The sequence below is a fragment of the Carex rostrata genome, chromosome 12 (assembly GCF_964058835.1).
Source record: "Carex rostrata chromosome 12, lpCarRost1.2, whole genome shotgun sequence".
NCBI classification, from domain to species: Eukaryota; Viridiplantae; Streptophyta; class Magnoliopsida; order Poales; family Cyperaceae; genus Carex; species Carex rostrata.
The window spans coordinates 3,506,232-3,529,368 of record NC_135929.1 but is presented as its reverse complement, the minus strand read 5'-3'; the positions used below and the strand labels follow the sequence as shown (position 1 = coordinate 3,529,368).

The 23,137-nt window shown below is 32.3% G+C and overlaps 1 protein-coding gene and 1 long non-coding RNA gene across 2 annotated transcripts; both read left to right on the top strand.

Annotated features, from left to right (window-relative positions):
* The first annotated feature begins 14,009 nt into the window (after window positions 1-14,009).
* Window positions 14,010-15,548, top strand: LOC144563706 (uncharacterized). The gene is made up of 3 exons (XR_013514398.1): window positions 14,010-14,112; window positions 14,200-14,260; window positions 15,069-15,548. It is a non-coding gene; the product is annotated as an uncharacterized LOC144563706 (long non-coding RNA).
* Window positions 15,549-18,597: 3,049 nt separating this feature from the next.
* On the top strand, window positions 18,598-22,253 carry HEME1 (Uroporphyrinogen decarboxylase). Its single transcript, XM_078312171.1, has 5 exons — window positions 18,598-18,854; window positions 19,227-19,609; window positions 20,128-20,412; window positions 20,681-20,916; window positions 21,914-22,253. The coding sequence occupies exons 1-5, from the start codon at window positions 18,731-18,733 to the stop codon at window positions 22,083-22,085; spliced, it is 1,200 nt and encodes a 399-aa protein (XP_078168297.1). The 5' UTR covers window positions 18,598-18,730; the 3' UTR covers window positions 22,086-22,253.
* The last annotated feature ends 884 nt before the right edge of the window (window positions 22,254-23,137 follow it).

Genomic DNA, 23,137 nt, shown 5'->3' with positions numbered 1-23,137 from the left:
GTTAAATGATCCCGGATCACGTTTTAAGAGAATATGTCAATTTAAAACAGCTGTAATGGGGCCTACAAACCGGGGATAAATTGATTATTGAGGTGGTATTCTTGGAGTAAATAACACTCGTTATTGAGATTTTGAAAAAATCGGGACTGGAGAGGAAACCACGACGAGTCTGCTGTCGCTATGCCGCGTTGATGAATAAGTGGCAGATCCGCTGTATTGGTCAAAACTGGCTCGGTCAATGCTGCGCGTATGACTGCGCAACACGAGTATTTCTTGGCTGGGCCGCGTCAAGCCGGAGGTGCACGTGGGTTCGGACTTCGGAGTTACGCACCGAGCCGGTGAGCCGTATCCATACCTCTGATGTAACAGAATATTTCAATTTGGATCACGATCGTCCGATAGGAATCAGACCAATCCGTCCCGCTTTAATAGTCGTGCAATATCTAATTGGACGATCCAGATCCAAACCGAAATATTTTGTTACCTTAGGTGATACGAATTCGAATCGTGATTGTTGGGACTTGGGATTAATAAATATAAAGGCCACTGGCTACTCAACAAGTAAATTCACACGGAATCTTCATTATTGCCAGATCAGGCAATTTTTAATTGCTTTCATTATTCAACTACCGACTAAATGTCTAGATCGTATGCTATAATGGATAGATAATGGATCTATAGTATCTTGGTGATATCTTGGGTCGTGATGGGTCACGGCAAAAAAATGTAGTAGTCGGACAGTGCGGTCTAAGAAATGAAGCTAATATATTAATGTTGTCATTACTATCAATTTTGTTGCTCTGCATAAAAAGAATAATTTTAGTATACATACAAATTTTATTATATTTATTAGATATCATATAGACTATCATTCAATTAAGGAAATAAAACTGCAGAGGTGTTTTAAATTATTTATATTGATATCATAGAGTCATTACAAAATCACTATTATAATTAAATAATTATTTGATGGAAGACTAAACCACTATTAAATTGTCAAAATTTGACATCGCCATTATATAAATTAAAATGCATCTGTAATTTTAATTTTCTAACTTGAACAATATTTTTTAAAATTATCAAATGGATGTACATAAAAGTTCATGTAACCTTACTGATTTTCATTTTTTTGAAATATTACTTAATGCGTTTTTAACGTGTTTTCCCCCAAATGTTTTACCTGGGTTGAAGTTTTAATTAATTAATTAATAACAGGAAAATATATTCTGATTGGTTCAATCACAAATGAGAAAAATAATTAACCAGAGTACAATTTAGTAGTACAAGCAGTTTTAACAATTTCTATACTTATCACTATACATTGCATGATCAATTCATTAAAAAAAAATAGAATCCGATATCCACAATTATATTAAATCCGAATTAATATTTAGTATCAATGTATTTACGAAGTTTGATGTTAGCATATATCTTTTAAAAAAAAGAAAAAATATATATAAAAGGTAAAGAAACTAAAAACTTTCTCATACACTCGCCAGGCCAAGTACCTATATTCTAAATTTTTTCATCAATTTTTTGAACTCAAAAATTAACAAATTGTTTTTTTTTTTCCACTTTATATTAAAAAATTATTTTCATTGTTAACTTTCATAGTCAAAAAGGCCTTAGATAATTCTTATATTACTCCGATACTTAATATAATCTTGTATTTGTATCTGTTGCGTATCTGATACATGTACTCGTCTTACCGTATCGCTTTAAAAATTACTATATTTGTATTGTATCTAATACGATATCTATATATGTATCCGTGCAACATAAGATAATTCAGATGCGCCGAGTCTATGTTAACTGCTGGAGTTAGCAACTAGTTAAGAAATATAACATTTTAGCGACAAACCACATACTTTGGTCTTCATATAACATCTTTGGTCGGTGCATTTATTATGTAACAATAGCATGTCATCCATATTACTACCTCGAGATATGCTGACGGATTATTTGTGTTCGAGGCTTTGAAAACATTTTTCAATTTTTTATTTTTTATCAAACTATTAACACTTCTTCCCTTGCCATCAAAGGTTCACCTAACTTCCTAATTCACCTTTCATTTTATAAAATATAAATATTTGACCCCCGGTTTCTCCTAAAAAAAAATTGCAAATTGACCCTTTTATTAGTTTTCCCATTAATTAATTTGAATAAAATGTTGCGTGGTCTTATCTCATTGTCAATGTCAGCGCCAAGTCAAGGAAATATTAACAATGGGATCTGTCCTTGTGATATACTGTCTAGGGGTGAAAACAGAGAGAATTTGGAGCTGATAATGCTAATATCATATACGTATTCGTTTTTTAATGAGCGGATACAGTAAACGGATATCAAAATTTAAAATCAAATTCATCTTAAACGGATACGCATACGGATACAGAGCGAATAATCTATGAATGCGGATACGAAACGAATAATTATCAGATAATTGAGTTATACACTTTAAGATACAAATAAAAATATGATAAATAAAAAGTTATAATTGACTAATAAATAATATTATAAAAGACAAAAGAGTGTCTTGAAACAAGGGGTTAAAGCCAATTTAACAGAGGCTAAAAGCATACTACAATCACTGACTAAAGTCTTGAATGGAGAATGAAGAAATGGAAGCCAAAAAAAAAAAATAGCGTTATTATATAACCATTACCAGCGAAAAATAGATTGAATTGCAAACCGGATCGTATTATTATTTATTCCACAAATCAAGACTAAAATGAATATGGGATAATGATATAACAACTTCTATCTGGAACAGTAAAGTCGAAACCAGTTGGAAGCAATTTCGAATTATGATGCATCCAGATATCTGCTCCGTTTACACTTTCATAAAACTATTTGTATCCAAATCCGTCATTATTTTACCATATGCAAAAAAAATATCCATATATGTATATGCAATTATCCGTATCCATTTACACCTCTAATACTGTCACATTTTGGATCCTAACGATATAAAACAGTACACCAACCTATATATATATATAGAGAGAGAGAGATGGGCTATGGTGCATTGCAATGCATGAACCCCCTTATGCATTGCACTATAAATCACTGATTTAAAGTTCAAACGACCGATCCGAACCGTTCATCTTGTTCTTCATATTAATATGTGCTTGGGGACCAAATTTTACATTTTTTGAAATTTTTTTACTATTTATTAAGCAATTTTGAAAGTCGCTGATCTGATGGTCCAGAAAATTTTACTGTTCACAGCAAAACAGCAATTTTCAAAAATGCTTAATAAATAGTAAAAAAATTCCAAAAATATGTAAAATTTGGTCTCCAAGCACATTTAAATATGAATTAAACATCTAACGGTTTGGACTTTAAATCCATGATTTATAGTGCAATAGAGATAGAGAGAGAGGGAGATAGATAAGGTACCATGCTTTGCAAATTAAAGTGAGTATTTTAATTTGCGCTCATATCTCTAGTTTCAAAATTCAAATAGTCAATCCGAACGGAATGAAAAACATTGATTTTGAAAAATTCTAAAAAAAATAGTAAAAAAATTTTAAAAAAATGTAAAATTTGGTCTTGAAGCACATTTTAATATGAAGAACATGTTGAGAAGTTCAAATTAATTATTTGAAGTTTAAAACTAGAAATATAAGCGCAAATTAAAACACCTACTTTAATTTGCAAAGCACGGTAGTCTATATCTCTCTCTCTCTCTGTGTTTGTGTGTGTGTGTATTGCCATTATGATACGCTGTAATAAATATGTGGCGACTTACTGCCTCGTGATAAGATATACTGTTAGTCCATGTCGTAGCTAGCTGTGATGAGAATTTTGTATTCATAGAAAATATTAAAAAATGATAGAGGAAAAGGGAGAGAGTGCTCCAATTGTTATTTGTTATATTTAAAAAGATTGGAGTATTTATTTCAGTACAAAAAAATTGTATTTTTTTTCTTCTCCAGTTTAATGCACTGAACTGCAAAAATATGGGACCCATCGCGAGTTGAGTACACAAAGAATTATGCTTTCATTCTTCTTCTCCAGTTAATATGAGGCCCACTTCATAAAATGTAACTTATATGTTAATCGCGTCTGCTTCTTTAATTACCTTCTTCCCAAAAGAAGAACATTGAGATTTATATCCTTTCTGATCATATTTAGTCACTAAATTTTTTATTCAATACAATTTGGATATTAATTTAATTAACATGCTTCCATCTTTCAAAATGTAGGAGTATTTGAAACCTCCATATAAATACAACATACTATGTTTGTTTCATCAATTCTATATCAATTTACGTCTCCTTATGCAAATAAAAACAAATACATTGAAGACGACTTCTCTTGTGACGGGAGACTTTTTTGGGCACAAGACAAGCTTTCCATGATTACTTATAATTTTGTTCTAGGTGAACTTTCAATTTGGCGCATCTAAATAATATTATTTGTACTAATACTTCAATACATGTATGATTTTAAAATGTGACGAATTGACCATGCACATTGTAAAAAAAATTAGACAAAAATTGAGGAAGCACATTGTATGATATAAAAAAAAATGCGACGAATTGACGAGTTCATAACGCACATTGAACATAACACAAATGATTTATTAAAATTTAATTACATATTATTGAGTGCTAAGACGTTAGTTAATTTTAGGCATGGCAATGGAGAATCCATATCCCCTCAAGTTATCTGATGGTACAATTAGAATTTCAAATCATTCTTCAACTCTGATAAGAATCTCAAAACGGATCCTTTACATTTACAATAGGTACCGAATTTTTTTTTAATCCGGTTGAAACTAAATTCAGACTGTTATCTTCTAATTGTTTTCTTAGATATTTTAGGGGATAGATCATGGCAATGGGTCATGTTTAGGACAGGACAACTATCTAATATTTTGAATTCTTATATTAATTATAATCTCTTTTGCAATAATAGAATCTTTAGGATCTTTGACAAAGAATTTATACAACTAATATCATCTTTAGGATTTTTGTAATTACATTTCAAAAGTCAAAAGAAACAGTTTTTAATTTTAGTTCGTTAATTATTTAACCATTATTTTTGGATCTTCTCTAACATTTCAAAACTTTGTAAGAGTATCTACATCCTAAAATTTCATTAGAAATTCATTAATAGAAATTACGGACCTTAAAATTTCTTAATCCATCTATCTCAGAATTACGTTTTGATTTTCTCTGAACTTCAATTTAGAAAAAGTGTTTCATAAGAAATCCTTCTAATTTAAGAAATTACGTACATCTTTGTAATTAAATTAACAATTTCCACATTAAACCATAAATCCATATAACTTTTGGGATGGAGATTTAATAAAAAATCTTTCTATTAAAAATAGAAATCTGTACATTTCTAACATTAAATTAACAATTTATCATATTAGAATCCATATAACTTCTTAAGATGAAGATGCTCAGGGATATTTTTCGACCTTTTCTAATTATTTTTGTCCACAAAAAAAAAACTTTGTGAGGATATCTGTGAATTTGTATCCTTTGTGTTACTATATATATTAGTATTATTAGGAGGGTTCCAATACCTCATTGTTTTCATACTTCATATTTTAAATCTTCGTTTTTAAAGTTCAAACTGTTGATCCGAACCATTCAACATGATAATTATACTAAAATATGTCTGGAGATGAAATTTTTTTACTATTTTTCAAGATAGATACAAAATCATTGTTTTTGCACCGTTCAAAAAATAGTGATTTTCCACTCATCTTAAAAAATAGTAAAAAAATTTCAAAAATTATAAAATTACATCCCAACTATATTTTAGTATGGATATCATGTGAACGGTTCGAATCGACAATTTAGACTTTGAATATGAAGAAAATGAAAATAGAAAATATGAAGTATTATGAAGTATAAAAAAAAATAAGGCATTGGAACCATCCTCATTATTCTGTAGAGTAAGACGATTCAGATCGACATCTGTGTCAGTCGTACATATTTCGCCGCTTCTCACCCCTTTGTCCGTTTTCTCAACAAAAAGATAGGGTTAAGGCTAATGGTTGTGCCGATGCTTTTGTTTTATCTCTGTTTTTTTTTATTATTATTGGAATGTTTTATCTCTGTTGCTATCATCCCATGACCCATATATATCTGTCGTTTCTCTGCATGTATTATTCTGCCGACCAGACCACCATGTTAAAACGAATTAAGAAAAAAGTGTCAGAGATTTTTGAGTACCGATTGGATATTTGATTGTAACAGTTTCCTATGAAAAAAACATCCGACTGTCAAACGAGAATTAAATTGTTTGTGATATTCGTGATTTATGTGAATTAAAACATAAAATAGTTTTGTACATTAAAATTAAATTATATCATGAGAATCGATTTATGCATGAAAAATATATTTTTGTTTTATTGTATAATTTACAACGGCATATTTAGTGAGTTCAAATTGTGGGTCTCAAAATTTTGTTTTGATCATTAGTGTGTGAAATTGTGAATCCCCGAGTAAAATTCACATATATTGATTTTGTTTTAATACGATAGACAAGTGTACGTGCAATCGTCTTGTTAAATATATGAAAGTAAATAGTATATGTTTTGTGGTATTTAATCTAATGCATCTCAAAAGTATAAATTTATAAAATTTGTTATGAATATCGAGAGCATTTTTTTCTCTTGAAAAATCTTAGCAGATGTTGACAAGTTAGATCGACAGCATTAATTGTTAAATAATAGCATACTGAAAATCTTAATTAGCTGATTGATCAATGATTTAGCATCATAGCAGATACTTTTTGTATAAAGAACCGAAAGGAAGAAGAAAACATCAGTTTGGAGAGAAAAGATGATTCTTATCAATATTGATGTAACTAGCTAGCTAGTTCTAAGCAATCAAAGTTGATAAAAAAGTGAATGGCTTTAAGAATTCTGAAAGATACTTGACATGAATTGGTTGGTCCATTCATGTACTAAGACGTGTAAGGCCGGTAATTGATGTCAAAATTTCGTCTTTTTTTTTTTACATAAATTAATAATATTAAAAAAAAATACAAAATCTACTATTTTAATTAAGAATGAGATAATTTTTGCGAGGATAAAAAAGTGATTTTTCGCGACGGAGTACTGTTATTGTTCTGCCTTTTCTATTTGCGACGAAGTACTGTCATAAATGCGTTTTTTCCCTCGTGAAAAATATCTACTCTGTTATTGTGATTCCGTAAGACGTGACAGTTTCAAACTTCGAATCATCCCACATTGCCAAGCTAATTTTTTTTTACTGTCCAAATTCAGTCCGGCTCCCGCCCCATATATGTGGCTATCCATTATATATTTATTTTATTTGTAAAGAATAATTTTTAGCATACCAAATTGAATACTTCTAAATAATGATTAATTCATGAACGTGTCTAATTTTATCGTACAGGTAATATTGAAAAAATGTATCACCATTACATTTAAATCCACATGACTGCATCATAGCATAAAAAATTATTTACTGAATAGCTATTGAGAAGATAAATAAAATTTAAGAAAAATAATTTTAAATGCTTTATATAAGAGGTCAGTTCTGACAAAATTTATGACAGGACCCTGAGTTCATATATGAATAACAGTATATTCTTATAGAAGAATATTTACTACCACGGTGCAATTTTTAGATTATGTGTAATATATATGCAGATTTTCCCAAGTAGATGTACCAATTGAGAGAAGCGTATCCTCTGCGGAGTTTTTCGTGCGGAGCTTTTAATCTGGTCCGTTTGTTTCAGGTTGGACAGATCAGATCAGATTTTACCCGAATAGAAAAAAAAATCTCAAATTTTGCGGAACTTTTAATTTGGTCCGTCCGATCCGAAACGAACGAACCAAATTAAAAGCTCTGCACAGCTCCACACAGTTTCGCACGGAAAAACTCCGCAGAGGATACGCTTCCCCAAAGTGAGAGGGTAGAGCTGTGCTAGGTTATAAAGATATTCAAATTGAAATGCATATCGGAATCCCAGAGAAAGTACAAATTCTAATTCACATCTTGACATTCCCTTGATGGTGTTGATGATACCAACATCAATTTGTTCATTATAAACTCATATCAAATAGCGGTCAGTGTCTTTTGTAAAAATATCTTCAATTCTAAATATTTTGATAGTTCCTCTTATATCAAGTCATTATTAATGTCGAACTTGATTCGTCATCTCATTGGCAAGTCAAGTGAAAATGTGTATGTTCTTTCTTTCCTCCATTTAGATACTAATAAATTACTCTTCACATAATTATTAAGGATGCGTGACTACTTGTCATATAACATGGTATTCTAAACTCTTCATCCAACTTAATTAGACAACAAGTCTAACAAAACCATAACATTATTCTTATTAACCACCTTAACACCAAATCACTAACGTTGAAATTACGAAGCCACCAAAACTGATATTACCCCAATACAACTACCATCGTAATTGTTCAAAACACGGAATCCAATCTCCTGCATCCTTGGAGGCAGAAAATTCTTGCTCCTAGAGTCACTGTCGGTGGATCCCAGATCAAATATTTAAATTTTAAAAGTGACACCGATCCCACTTGGCAGTGGCTCTAGGGGCAATAATTTCCTACCCCCCATAAAGACAGGTGATCTCGTTTCTCAAAACACTAGTTCACAAAAATTATCCATTTCTATAACCGAAATACCAAATCATCCAAACAACAAGATACCAAATTACCAAAATCTCAATTCACCATATTATAAAAAAAATATATAACTACCTTAAAATCGAAAATCCTTGCCTAAATGCACACCGACACATTATCTTCGATTAAAATTGACTCAGTATATCACTGCACAAACTTCATGCCAAAAAAAAAAAAAAAAATCTTGTTGTATTCTAAAAAAATCAATTGATATATGCACCAACTAAATAGATTAACAAGAAAATTAAACAATTATCATTCAATGTTAGAACATTCACGAATCAAATCTCCAAACATCATTATTTTAACTCAAAATACACCGATTTATTAAATCACCCAAACTACTAAATCGTCTCAAATATCAAAGATTATGTTTAGTTGTAGAGTAAGAAGTGGAGTAAACCTCTTACTCCATACTTAAGCAGTCAAATGAGAAGTAAAATGGATGAAGTAAGAAATGACTTAATTCGGAATAAGTTACTCCACCTATCTAGTTGAATTAACTTACTCCACACTTACTTCATTTGTATGACCCACTATACATAAAAAGAGATACATTTCTCAGTATCTTACTCCACCAAGTAAATTAATTTAAGTCACGACTCTATCTATCAAACAAAATATAAAATATGTGAAGTAACACGGAGTATACAATTTAATCTTCATTAATTTTATTCCACAATCAAACGTGATAAAGTTAGAAGCTAGGTTTTTGTTTTTAAATAATTTCTGTGGAAAAAACAGGGTGATGCGAGGCACGTGCAGATTCCATGGACGAATCAGCGCGCGACAGACAGAGCACACTTGTCGGCGTCCATTATTGATCGGATGAATTTATGGCCATGTGGTATTTCGTGTCGAAGCTTGTTATTAGTTAATTCTTCACCAACATCACTAGAAGTTAGAACTTTCTGTATTAAGGAAAAGTGTATGTGCTTGTTCGTCAAGAGTCAAGACTCTGGGAATTATATAAATTATGTAATATTGTAGCAAATTAGTATTTTTTTTTTTTTATTAGATCGATTTGATGTGTTTTTATTTTTCAAAAATGTTTGTCTGATTCTTGCGAACAAAATCAATATGATAATATTGAATATGTTTTGTCACCGTTTGATAGTTGTCTTTCTCTTTTTGTGATTCAAACCTAAAAAATATATAAAATTATGTTGAATTTATATATGAACCACAATTTTTCCGTAATTTTTTTTGGTATCATTCGCTACAAATTTGAGTATTAATTTTATGCAGATACATCAATTTTAATTTCTCTAATTTTCAAAGTTAGAAATGGAAACAATGCCTATTGAAATGGCATTTTATTTTTTATTTCTAAGATACGGGAGTTGATTATTTCTTTAAATAGACTTTAGAAAAAAAAAAAAATATTTTTTTCATTTCGCGAAGTGTGCAACATAGTTCAAAGTTCTTTTTGTATAGTTGGTTAATGTATTCTCTAAATTATGTTAGAAAATCTAACTGAATTAGTTTAATCGGCTATAAATTATTTGTTTGTTTATATTAGGGGTGAGTAAATCGCTCATAACTCGTGAGCCGCTCATAACTCGCTCATTAAAAGCTCGTCTAAACTCGCTCATTTATCCGCTCATTTAAACTCTATCATTAACAACTCGCTCATTTACTTAATGAGCGAGCATGAGCATGTCCCAACTCGCTCATTAAGAATTTGCCACATCTAATCCCTGTCACATTTAATCCTATGTAATTATGTGTAACATTAAGCCTGCCTTATTAAGATTGATAGATAGTGAGCATAGTTTCATATTTAATCTTGTGTAATATAGTGAGCACAGTGTAACATTTAATCATGTGTAATATACTAATATTCATAGTTTCATATTCATTTTTTTTTGTAAATCGGCAGAACCAAAACCTCCGCCTAAAGTCCAAAACAAGTAATAGTCATAACAACTTGCTCATTTAAATGAATTATGACAATTTGTTGGATTTTGTTATGATGACTTTTAACAAATTTTGTTATGCATGAGCACATTATATAATTATGTTATGAGTCATAAGTCATAACTCGTGAGCCGCTCATAACTCGCTCATTAAAAGCTCGCTCATTTACAACTCGCTCATTTATCCGCTCATTTAAACTCACTCATTAACAACTCGCTCATTTACTTAATGAGCGAGCATGAGCATACCCTAACTCGCTCATGCTCGCTCATTAATCACCCCTAGTTTATATTGTCAAATCATTTTTATTTTTGCACTCTTCTGTTTCTATAATACTCAATGTTTTATATTAAGCAAAGAGTGAGGCTATGGTACTTTACAATGTGCAGATTGTTCTGTGCATTGAACTCATATCTCCGTTATCAAACTTCAAATAATCTATTTGAACCGTTTAACATTATTAACATTATTAATACTTACTTTTTGTTGCTCTTGCCATTTGTGTCCTTTAAGTAAAAAAAATGTCTGTTCGCCGGAGCTTTAGAGAAGGGAGTGCTGATGATGTAGTTTTAATAAAATTTGTTAAATTATTTTTTTATTTCTGATGTTCATCTAATGAAGTATACGGGAACAAGAGAAAGAAGGCGTGTACCAAGAATGGATTGGATAGTTACATCTGGTACAGCTTTTCTATGTGCCGTCGATTTTCAGGTAAATATGTTTTACATACAGAATTGAATCTATGTATAATTCAGGATGTTTGTTATGACTCCTACAAAAAAAATTTAATTATGTATATTAAAATTTAATTGTATTATAATTATTATTTTTTGTTTTCATACATTAAGCTACTTTTTGTAAATTATACTTGTAGTCTAGTGGTTAGAATTTTAATTTATTATTGTGAAAACACGGGTTCAAGTTAGCATTTCCATTTTAAAGTTTAGCACTCTTATTTGAATTTTCTAGTTTTGTCCTTATTTAAATAGTAGTCTTTATCTGATTTTTGAAAAAAAAAAAATCGATTATATTTGTTCCTATCCGATTATTGGTCTTCTATGTAGTCGAGACAACTTTATTTGATTATTAATGTTCTATTTATTTGACTGCAAGTTTAGAAATTTAATCTCAGAATCTGACCTTTTCTTTTCTTTTATTTTAGTTTTCATTGTGTGTTACCTAATCAAGTGCCTTATTGCATAAATGAGACTATATTCAAGCTTAATTGAGGTGGCGTAGACGCATTAGTATAATGATAATAGTTGGTAAAATAATACCATTTGATTTTAACCTTGACAAGTTCTTGATAGTGAAGATTAGAAACTAATATGGTCATTTTCTTTTAAGAGGAGGGTTCAAATGTCTCTACTTTTTGTGCTTATATTATATGTCTTTATTTCTAAAAACTTTTAGAACTTAAAATTTAAAGTAAAATCATTGGATATGATCTACATCATTTTATCTATCTATGCGTCAAAAAATTATTGCATTTCAATTTTGTATTGGTTGTCATCAAGAGCTTGTAAAAATGTACTAATATAGATAATTTCTAAACATTGATTTTTCAATTTGTTGATTCACATAAAAACAAAATTGAAATGTGATAATTTTTTATGAGCATATAGAGAAAATAACATAAATCACATCTAACGGTTTTATTTTAATATTTATATTTTAAAATTTGAGCAATTAATGTTTTAAAAAAATGATGGCACAATGGAGGCACAAAAAATGAAGACATTCGAACCTTACTCTTCTTTCAATTATAAAATCAAAATATTCAAAGAGTTTGGAGATTATGTCAACTTAACTAACACTATTTTTAGCAAAATTAAATGAATTAAATGAGTGAGGCTAGTGTGTGTTAGGTTTACTAAGAGAGTTTGGTAAGCTTGACTTCAAAATATATTAGATTGGCTTTAAATGACGAATCCAAACTATTGAAATCGATGTACTTTACGAGTGATGTGTCTACATGCAAAATTTTGAATTTTTTTATTAGTTTAGTACAATTGTCTACTTTAGCATAGTTGTCTAAGAAAAAGTTCTAAAACAGCTGTTTACTTCTCCACAACTTTTTAGCCTTTGTGAAGCTTTTAAAAAATATATATATAAACATTCACTTTTCTGAACACTCGACTTTGTACTAAATGAATTTAAAATTTTCTATTTTTTGCATGTACATAAACAAATCGATTTTGACAGTTTGAATTTATTGTTCAAAGTGAATATTATATATTTTAGAGTTTAAGTTTACCAAAAGAGCTTGATGGCTGATTGGCTGGTCTCACTTAAATTAAAGATAATAGTTGTAGCTGTAATGCATAATTAGTTGTCTTAAATGATTTTAAATGACAACACAGCTGTGAGAATAATTTAGTCTTTGTAGTATATAACTATATATTCTATTCATATTAAATTTTCATTTATAATTCTGTCATTTTTACCGAACATGTATTCTTAATAAAATAAAATTCTAAATCCTTCACTTCTCAAAAAGACTACCGAATAAATTCAATATAAAATACTTATTATCCAATAAATAAGGTCAATTCAACACAAATCTTCATTCCTAATATAGAGAAAGTTTATTGTTTACTAAGAAAGTTTTAGTGAGCACAACTTTAAAAATCTATTGGATTGGTTTCAAACAACGAATTAAAAGTCTATTGGATTGATTTCAAATGACGAATTTAAACCGTTAAAATCTATTTACTTTATGAGCAATGCATGACTTGTAAAATTTTAAAAATTTCGAATTTATTTAGTACAAAATTAAACAGTAAAAAAAACAATAAAAATGTGTTAGGTATCGAGAAGTCCGCCTAATGAGTTCTACGATAGTGCTTTGATAATCATGTAAGGGAATTAAAGTATTTAAAAACAGCCCCTCTGTGCACAGTCATCTTATCTTCCATTTTGCCAGATGAATGGCCACCAGACTAGATAACAAGCCGACGTGATGTTGCGATTGTCTGATGCATTCTTTTTACTGTTTTATTTTGTATTAAATAAATTTGAAATTTTTAAAATTTTACATGTACATATATTATTTATGAATTAGATAAATTTTAACAATTTAAATTCATTATTTAAAATCAATTCAATAAACTTTTGAAGTTTAACTCATAAAATCTCACACTATAGCTCTGCTCCCATATATATATAAAAGGGAAAATTTCCTTTGTGCACATTCAAATTTTTGAAATAGCCAATATCTCCATCAAAAGTCAAAACACTATAATAGTCACTATCCCCATCAAAAAGTCATTTTCTTTCTTCCATCCCCATTTAACAATTTAATCTTCAATTTAATTATTTCAAGTTTCGAATTGACCATTATGCCCTTCAAAAATTAAATGGAGGTGTCCATTAACCTTTTTACAGAATTGAAAAAAAAAACTTTCTTTCTTTGAGACGCTTCATCTTCCTCTGTGATCGATGTTATTCCCGCCAAACTTTTCATCGCTCTTTCCTTCTATTGCGATTTGCTCCGCCCTCTCGGTTCTCTGTCGCTGGTCTCCTCTTTTCTCTAATACTCGGTAATAGATGTTATCTTCATCTTCATTTCATCATCTCTTTCTTTTTCTGACTTTCCTTTTAAAATCATCGTCTCTTCATTTCACCAGGTTCACAAAGAATTGGAAGGTGAAATTAATCTTGATAAGGTGGATACGTGGCAAACCAGTGGTAAGAATTTTATAGAACTACAATCTTTTTTTATTAGCAAATGCTTTTCACTTGGTGGAATTTTAGTTCAATTGAGTACCAACCCTCTTCGTACCATTGGCACCAGCTTAAAAATCAATAGAACTACAATCTTTTTTTATTAGCAAATGCTTTTCACTTGGTGGAATTTTAGTTCAATTGAGTACCAACCCTCTTCGTACCATTGGCACCAGCTTAAAAATCATTACAATGTGTTAATAATTGGGTACATAAAGTAAACAAAAGCACATAAAGTTAAAGTAAAAAAGTTTGATCCTTGTTAACAAATACTGAAGATACACGGTGTGGAAGGAACTAGTACGGGCTAGAAGGTTTACTGGTATGAAAAATAATCCGGTACAGGGCTTTAAATGGTGAGATTGGCCCCTTTTTATCATACTGGTATTTCAACGGAGAGGCTGTCAGATAGGAATGATGGTTTTTGTATAAGGAGCCCCTTCATTTCTTCTCTGGTTCACATATCAGCTAGGAGGACAGGTGTTTTTTTAATGTAGGTGTATTTAGGAATTCCAGTAGCTTTGGTATTTAGGAAGTTCAGTAGCGTTGGTTTTTTTAAATGTCATAATTTATTTTTGCTATTTATTTCCCTTTGAAAGATTATGTAATTGTGAAACTAGTTTTTGTTCATTTAATGCAATATACCTACGGGTTTTAATCAGAAAAAAAAAACAAATACTGAAGATCAACTATGCACTGTGAGAGCTCTAATAAAATTTTAACTTCTCATATTCCTTGTATTCTAAAATCAATTGTCTTTTCTCCTCAACAGTGTTTACTATGGCAACTGAAGATCCCTTCTCTTTTTTGATAATCCATCCCGAGCCTATGCCTCTGATTGAAGCTACAATCTCTAGTCACAACCACGAAGAACAAATCGAGAATCCACTTACGATCAATGTGACCCGTGAGAAGATGAAAATAAATTAGAAGTACAGACTATTGTGCTGAAATACATAAGAGTGTAATAAGATGGGAGGTGAATTTAGAAGTGCAAGAGTGTAGTTGCTGGGCATGGCAAGTGAAAGGTGTTCCTTGTGTCCATGCGGCAGTATTTATTTCTTCACTTAGAAATGCAAGTTGGGAAAACTATGTCGATCCATACTTCAAGGTTGCTCGGTTGAGAACAACTTATGCTAATGGAATTGCTACCATGCCGAGTAAGGGTGAATGGTTGACTTTGGATTTGGGTTATAAAATGTTGCCACCAATACTAAAACGACCTGCAGGGAGGCCTCAAAAAAATCGAAAAAAATCATATAAAATCATGGATTTAAGACATGGTGCAATGCTGTTATTATGATGTGTTTTAGTAAAGTTCTTAATTAATTTTTATGAAATGAGGATGCTTCTTTTATGTTGGATGTTTAGAGATAGACATGAATCTATGATTTTATATAAAAAGAAGAAGAAAACATGATAATAAAAAGAGCAAGGGTTTAATTGTAATTTTTCCTCATTTTGTCTGACATTTGAGTATTCGCAAATCTGAATTTTTGTGAACTTATCTTCAAATACCAGTCCTTAATAGCATGTATCAACATTTAAAACTTTTGTACCAGATTTTGGTACCAAATACCTGGCCAATTCACGAGTTGTGTTGGTACTGGTTACTAGAAATCATAATATCAGACTATACCTCATTACTTTGCTAGTTTGAATTAGATTTAAAAATTTTCTATGCATTTAGAATTATAGGAAATGATCTTGATGGTAATGATAATGGTTACAAGTTTCTTCTACAGGCACCGAGTATTGGTTATAAAAAGTCGCACCGAGTATTGGTTATAAAAAGTCACTACTGGTTATTAAGAGTATGTAGAAAACATTTTCATGTGTTAATGATCATATGAAAGCAAGATTGTGCTCTTCAATTGTAATAAGAAAAAAAATTAATATTTGATACCACACAGATCTGCTCCAACTTATTTAGATGCAGCAATTAAAAAATTAAAAAAAGTTACAAATTGAGATATAACTGAAATCATAAACATAAGCAATTTAGTTTATATGCCAAGTATGCACACGGATTTATAGGTACACATGTAACAAAAGACCTAATTCAATTAACACAGTCAGTAGTGCATACAAAGCCTTTTACAAAACAGCCAGAGAGTCATATTAGGCAAAGCAAGTACAGTCAAGTGAGGTACTTAATTATAGTATGAAACTTGACTTTGATGCATTCTTGAGCATATTGTTCAATTCTAACTCAGTTTTGATGCTTGGGTATTATTCTAGAGCTCTTCTGCCGCTTGTTTAACTCTTGTACCAGTTCGTACCGACCTAGCTTCTTGTACCTACTAGTATGAATTATGTGATGTTTGAACTTTTTTTCCTTAATGCTAAAGAAGTCTATGGCTTTGTTTATAAAATTTTATAATACAAATTACGTATTATACAAGGATCTTGATGGATTCGAACCATCATCCCCTAAAGATGCAGGGACTCTGTCCAAATATTTGAGCTAAAGATCCATCTCAAAAGACAAACTAATGTTTGTACCATACCGATAAATTTTTCTTGTTGTAGAAAGTCAGATTGATACCATTGCCAAAACTAAGTTCGCAAAAAGACAAATATACAAAATTTTATAGAATAATAACGGATAGAATCAATAGGGTTTGTGGTAACACCTGACTATCAGACTCGTACCAATTATGAAAAGGAGCCGTTGTATGAAGGCTAAGAGCATCCACATTGTACCATGTTGATGTGACTGGAATAACAGCATCCGCATCCCCACTGAATCAAAAGAGAAAAAAAAATATCTTAGTAGGTTATTAACTGTGAATCTTTTACTTTTATCTTATTTTTCCTTATTATACTAGCACAGCGGCGGCCAAACCTGCTTATGGCATTCAAACTAATCTCACAATATTAATTACACAAAAATTATATTAAACCAAATAAACAGTTTAGTACTGATCTGGATGTTATGCTGGTGCATTAGATCTCGTCAGACCCATCTTGAGTAGCTGTACTGGTACAGGATATGGTTCCTTGTTTCCAATTCTCTACCTACACGGCTACACACAGCTTTATAGGCTGGGACAGTACATACCAACACGATTTTGAAATCCATTTTAGTTGTCATATAGCAACAGTTGTAGCAGTCACAAAACAAGATGTACATTCATTGATCTAAGGGGATAATGATCAAACACCTTATATGCAACTCAAAATGTCCAACAATCCACTAACATTAGCACTTATCCAACAACAAAATAATCGTAATTAAAATGATATACATTAGAAGACAAGATTGATTGGTAAGGCAAGAGCTTTCTCAAATGGAGGCGTCTGAATGATCCTTTTGATCTTCTCAGTCTTCGCCTCTTTGTCTTCTCTTTGCTCCATTGAAAGCACCGATGCCATGACCAAGTTATGGGTAGGCAATAGGCAACTGGAAGCGTCGATGCCTTGGTCCAAACTGTTTTCAAAAGTCCAGTACCGGCTCTGCCCATGAGAGCGAGAGAGACGAAGAAATATGGGAGAAATATTAGGCGTGAGGTTCAGCTAAGGAGACGACCAGAATAATAACAGGAAATGTCCATTTCAAAACAAAGGGCATATTTCTCAATATAATTTTAAAAATAATTAAATTAAAAGTTAAATAATTAAATGGGGAAATAAGAAAAAATATTAAATTTTGATGGAGATAGTGGCTATTATAGTGTTTTGATGGGGATATTGACTATTTCAAGAGTTTGAATGGGCATATAGGAAATTTTTCCTATATAAAAAAGGATAAATTTCGCTGTAGGTCACTAAACTTTGTTATTTGTTACGAATTGGTCACTCGAGTTTGATTTGTCCATTTTAAGTCACTCAACTTTGTTATTTGTTTCAATCAAGTCCCTCTATTTTTTTCATCCAAAATTTTAACGGAATATACTAATTCCGTTAGTATTTTGGATGGAATATGCTCATTCCGTTAATATTTTGGATGGAATGAGTATATTCCGTTAATTTTTTGGACGGAATAGGAATATTTCGTTAAAATTTTGGATGGAAAAGTGTAGAGGAACTTGATTGGGACAAATAACAAAGTTGAGTGACTCAAAAGGAACAAATCAAAGTTAAGTGACCAATTCGTGACAAATATCGAAGTTTAGTGACCTACAGCGAAATTTACCCTATAAAAAATTAGTCGAAAGTTCACCCTTTTCTCTCTCTTTTTAAAAAAAAAAAAAAAAAAAACTCCCGTTCACACAAACAATTGTCAACTGGGAGCCATTGGTTATGCGTCTGCTGGATTACTGCACCAGGAGCAACCAATAATTTAACTGTACCCGACTCTCGCGCTCAGCTCCGGACAAAGGAAATCTGAAACCAGATAGACCAAAACCCAGAGAAGAGATAAGAAAGCGGGAGCGGGAAATGCGAAGCATCCCCAACGAACTCGACGGATGCACGCTCTGCTGAGCTCACATGGCCAGCCTCACTTCCCCTTTTCTCGACTCCCCGCAACTCGACTTGCGTCGCCGACCTAAGCTTTATCCTAAGACCAAAGCCCCTCCCCAGTTCATCAAAGTCAAAGCCACCTCCTCCTCCGGTAACTCCTCCTTTTTTTAATCTCCTCTACTTTCACTGGTACCAGTTTGCGCGAGACTGAACCAATGATATCGCTGTTAGTTAACTTAACTAAGACATTTGCAAATAAAATGGGCTCAATTTCCTTTTGCTTCTGTTCGTACCAATTTTAATCTGTTAATAGAGGCTTAGTTGAATATAATTAGCGGTATAAGTGACGATTACATGAGTTTTATTTTACTCCTTGAGCTGAGGACAGTAGCTTACGAAGAATTGGATAGTAGGACAGTAGTATAGTTAATTTACCTAGGTCTTGTACCAAATTACAGTTAATCTATCTAGAACAACTAGTAGCTTACCTTAGGTCCTGTTCTATCCTTTGTCTTTTTTTCAGACCCCCTATTGCTCAAAGCAGCCAGGGGCGAAACGGTCTCACGACCGCCAGCATGGATGATGCGTCAGGCTGGCCGCTACATGCAATCCTACAAAGAACTGGCCATTAAGCATCCTTCCTTTCGTCAGAGGTCAGAGACAGTTGACCTCATTGTAGAAATTTCGTTACAGCCCTGGAAGGCCTTTAAACCTGACGGGGTTATTCTTTTTTCGGATATATTGACACCTCTGCCAGCGATTGGTGTTCCATTTGACATATCAGATTCAAAGGGACCAGTGATTCATGACCCGGTTCTGTCTGAGAAGTGCATAGAGAGGTTGAGGCCAATTGATTTTGACAAGGTTTCATTTGTCGGGGAATCATTGAGAATCTTGCGAAACGAGGTATTCATGTTATTTTTATTGATTTGATAATATTGAAGATTCTTTTCGTAGTGATTAGTATTAATAATGAAATAATTCTATATCAGTTCTTTTTATTGCGAGTAACCACCTGGCTATATTATTCGTGAAATATGAACTTATCAAAATGATGTTAATATACCATAATTCTGCTGGATACCTAAGCACTAATGTTCCTACATATAGGGGTCAATTACCACAAGTGTCGACTGTAACCTTCTTCTGTCAATAATTGACAGTAGATACTAGTTCATCTTTACCAACCTAGAAGGTGCCATACTGACCAGCCGTAATCTCGTGATGCCTCTAGTAGCAAGAAATTGCCACATTTCTAATGTCATAGGCAACAGACTGTCATGTTCTTTTCATCTTTTGCAAGAGCTGGAAATGTATGTGTTTCTTCGGATATTTTGATTACATAGGGGCTTTTTGCAAATCTCTCTTTACCTTTATGTTGCATAAGTTTCAACTTAATCTAACTTCTATTGTAATAACTTCAGATTGGCAAGGATGCAACATTGCTAGGGTTTGTGGGGGCGCCATGGACAATTGGTACATACATAGTCGAAGGCGGGTCTACAAAGACATACCAAAACATAAAAAGCATGTGCTACACAGCCCCGCATATTCTAAAGGCTCTTCTATCTCACCTAACAAAGGCAATATCAGAGTACATAATTTATCAAGTAAATTCAGGTGCTCAGTGCATTCAAATTTTCGACTCATGGGGTGGACAGCTGCCACCTCATGTATGGGAAACATGGTCTAAGCCATATATTAAGCAGGTATATAATTTTACATACTTATCATAGAGTATTTATTATCGAGTAGTTTCTAATTGTAAATGGAAATTAGGAGCATTTTAGTTATGTTCGGCCAAAAAGCTAATGATTAGATGAGAATCCACCCCTTATACAGTTACACAGTTTCCGCAACACTATGTACTACAGAAATTAGATGAGAATCCAGGATCAGAAACCAACAAACTGATAAGTGTTCTAATTAAAACATAATGGTAACTGCAATAAAAGTACAGCTTGCTTTTGCATGTAGATAGTGAGCGAAGTGAAAAAAGAATGCCCAGATGTACCGCTGGTACTATACATAAACGGCAATGGAGGCCTGCTCGAGCGCATGGTTGATACTGGAGTGGACGTGATTGGTCTTGACTGGACTGTTGATATGGCCGACGGAAGGAGACGCCTTGGAGGCAAAATTGGCATTCAAGGAAATGTGGACCCCGCTCTCCTATTCTCGCCACTTCCTGTTCTCACAGAGGATATTCACAGGTTCGCATTTTTCTCATTTGTTTTATATTTTATTGGCATCCTTGGTGTTTGATTGCGGTTCCTTGAGTTTCAATTACTCATGAAAAGCATCCAAATAAGCAAAGGGTGCTGCTGTTACTAGACTATGATAGTGCTCTTGGTCAAATTTGATACCACTATGTACTCTCATCATATTTTGTGGCAGTCCTTGGCTGATCAGCTGTGCACTTTGTTTACATTGTATTGCTAAAGAGAAACTTAATCAAATCAGACCGACTTTGTTCGTATTGTATATGCTAAAGAGAAATTTAATCAAATCAGGCTTGTTTGCATCCTATTTGCTGTGGAGCTTCAAAGAAGCAAAAGCTGAAACCCAAACTAATTTCTAAGCAATTCAATGAATGATTGAATATGGCAAATAGTTTATACCAATAATACATGAAATGAAATTGCAATAGTCGAGCTTAATATTACTCAGCTCGACCATGTATTGTACTGGTTTCTCATCTTTGATTTGTTTACACATCCCCCTCAACTTATATTATGTCCAAAACATAGATAATTCTGTTGAGCTACTTGCGCTGTCCAATAATCATATGTTTAATTCATAGTAGTTTGTAAGCTTTCTGGTGAATAATCCAAACCACAATTTTTGAAAATTACATGGACCACTTTTGATAATTAAAATTACATGAAATTGGCTTAGATTTTTCAAAATTTTGGAAATCTTCTTGTCAGTTAAGTTTTGCATAAAATACTTTCCTTAAGAATACAGCATGTGGGAAAAATATATAGTTGGTGTGGCCTTGTTATTTGACAGATCACTTTGTACTGTTCTGTGTATTTTGAATTTAACATAACTGAGTGATCTAACTTGGACAAAATGGAAGCCGAGGGTGACACATTTCAAATTGAAGTTCACTAACTATAGTAAATTTCACTGCCAATACACAATGAATTCACTGTCTATAAATAATGATTTTTTGCTTCTTTTCTTCTTTTGGTTACCCCGTGGCAGAGTTGTGAAGGCAGCTGGACCCACAGGTCACATTCTAAACCTGGGTCATGGTGTGCTGGTGGGAACGCCAGAAGAGGCTGTGGCCCATTTCTTTGATGTAACTCGGTCCCTTAGATATCAGTCCCTATTTGAAGGCTTTACACTAGAGCCAGAATTAGAGCCCGTCTCCTGATCACAATGTGTTTTTTTTTGTGAGTTCTGTTTTGTTGTTAAAAATGATCTCTCCGTAGCAGTCTTCAATGTTTAGGTCATTTTTGTAGTAGGTTAATATAATCCATTCTTTCACTGTATAATTGAATATTTGGCTTTGACATACTTGGCTATTTCCAGCATTCCAAAATTTCTGTTGCTCTGCCTCTGATGTGGCACCGATGGAGTCTATTTTGGTATCTCTACATGTACCAGTAAGGCAGTAAATACATTGTTCTTTATGTGCATTTTTAAGTTTTTATTTTTTTAAGGTATGCTTTTGGCCAAAGAATTTTTTTTTTAGCGTTCACCTCATTTTGTCTTCTACTGTTGCTAAGCTATCTTTCTGCCACGGCCTTTTAAATTAAGTATTACCTTATGGCTTAAACATCTCTTGTTGAATGTAGAAATTGCTTATTAATAATTCTACGGATGGTTGTTATTAACTACCATAATTCCATGCTGCTATATTGTTTGAACAGTGTGCGTATTTATTATTGCTGAGGTGGGTCGTACTTCCTATTTATAAATGTGGTGAGAATGCTGACGCATCTTCTCGTTTACTGTGCATGCCATAAATGAAAGGGGAAAATGATAAGATACTCTGAATATACAATATACATGAACAGAGGTACCCCTTGAGGCCTTGATCCATGTGGGAAACAGACTCTGACATTGCTAGACCCATGTGTTGCAATTTGTTTAGTAAATAACAGATCATCAGAGTAAACTTGAGCTAGAAAGACTGTATTTAGCTAGAATGGGGTGGAAATATTTTCCTTGGAAGCCCTGCAAATGCGAGTTATATACTTGAATATGAACTACAATTCATTCATTTATATTTTGGTTTTGATAGAATACTGGAAAACTATATGGATTGAGTCTGGTTGGACCGCTAGCTGGTCAATACCTATTGGTCCAAAAGTTTAATCGACCAGGCAATATTGGTCCATCAAGTCGAAATTATAAAATCACGAGATTTTGTTGATTTTAGTAGTGTATAAGATTTAGATTTTTTTTTTTCTACATATTTCT

Coding starts and splice junctions, on each gene's coding strand:
- HEME1 (XM_078312171.1), top strand. CDS start 18,731: ATGGCCAGCCTCACTTCCCCTTTTCTCGACTCCCCGCAACTCGACTTG. Junction 19,610..20,127: donor TGAGAATCTTGCGAAACGAG/GTATTCATGTTA, acceptor TAATAACTTCAG/ATTGGCAAGGATGCAACATT. Junction 20,917..21,913: donor CTCACAGAGGATATTCACAG/GTTCGCATTTTT, acceptor ACCCCGTGGCAG/AGTTGTGAAGGCAGCTGGAC.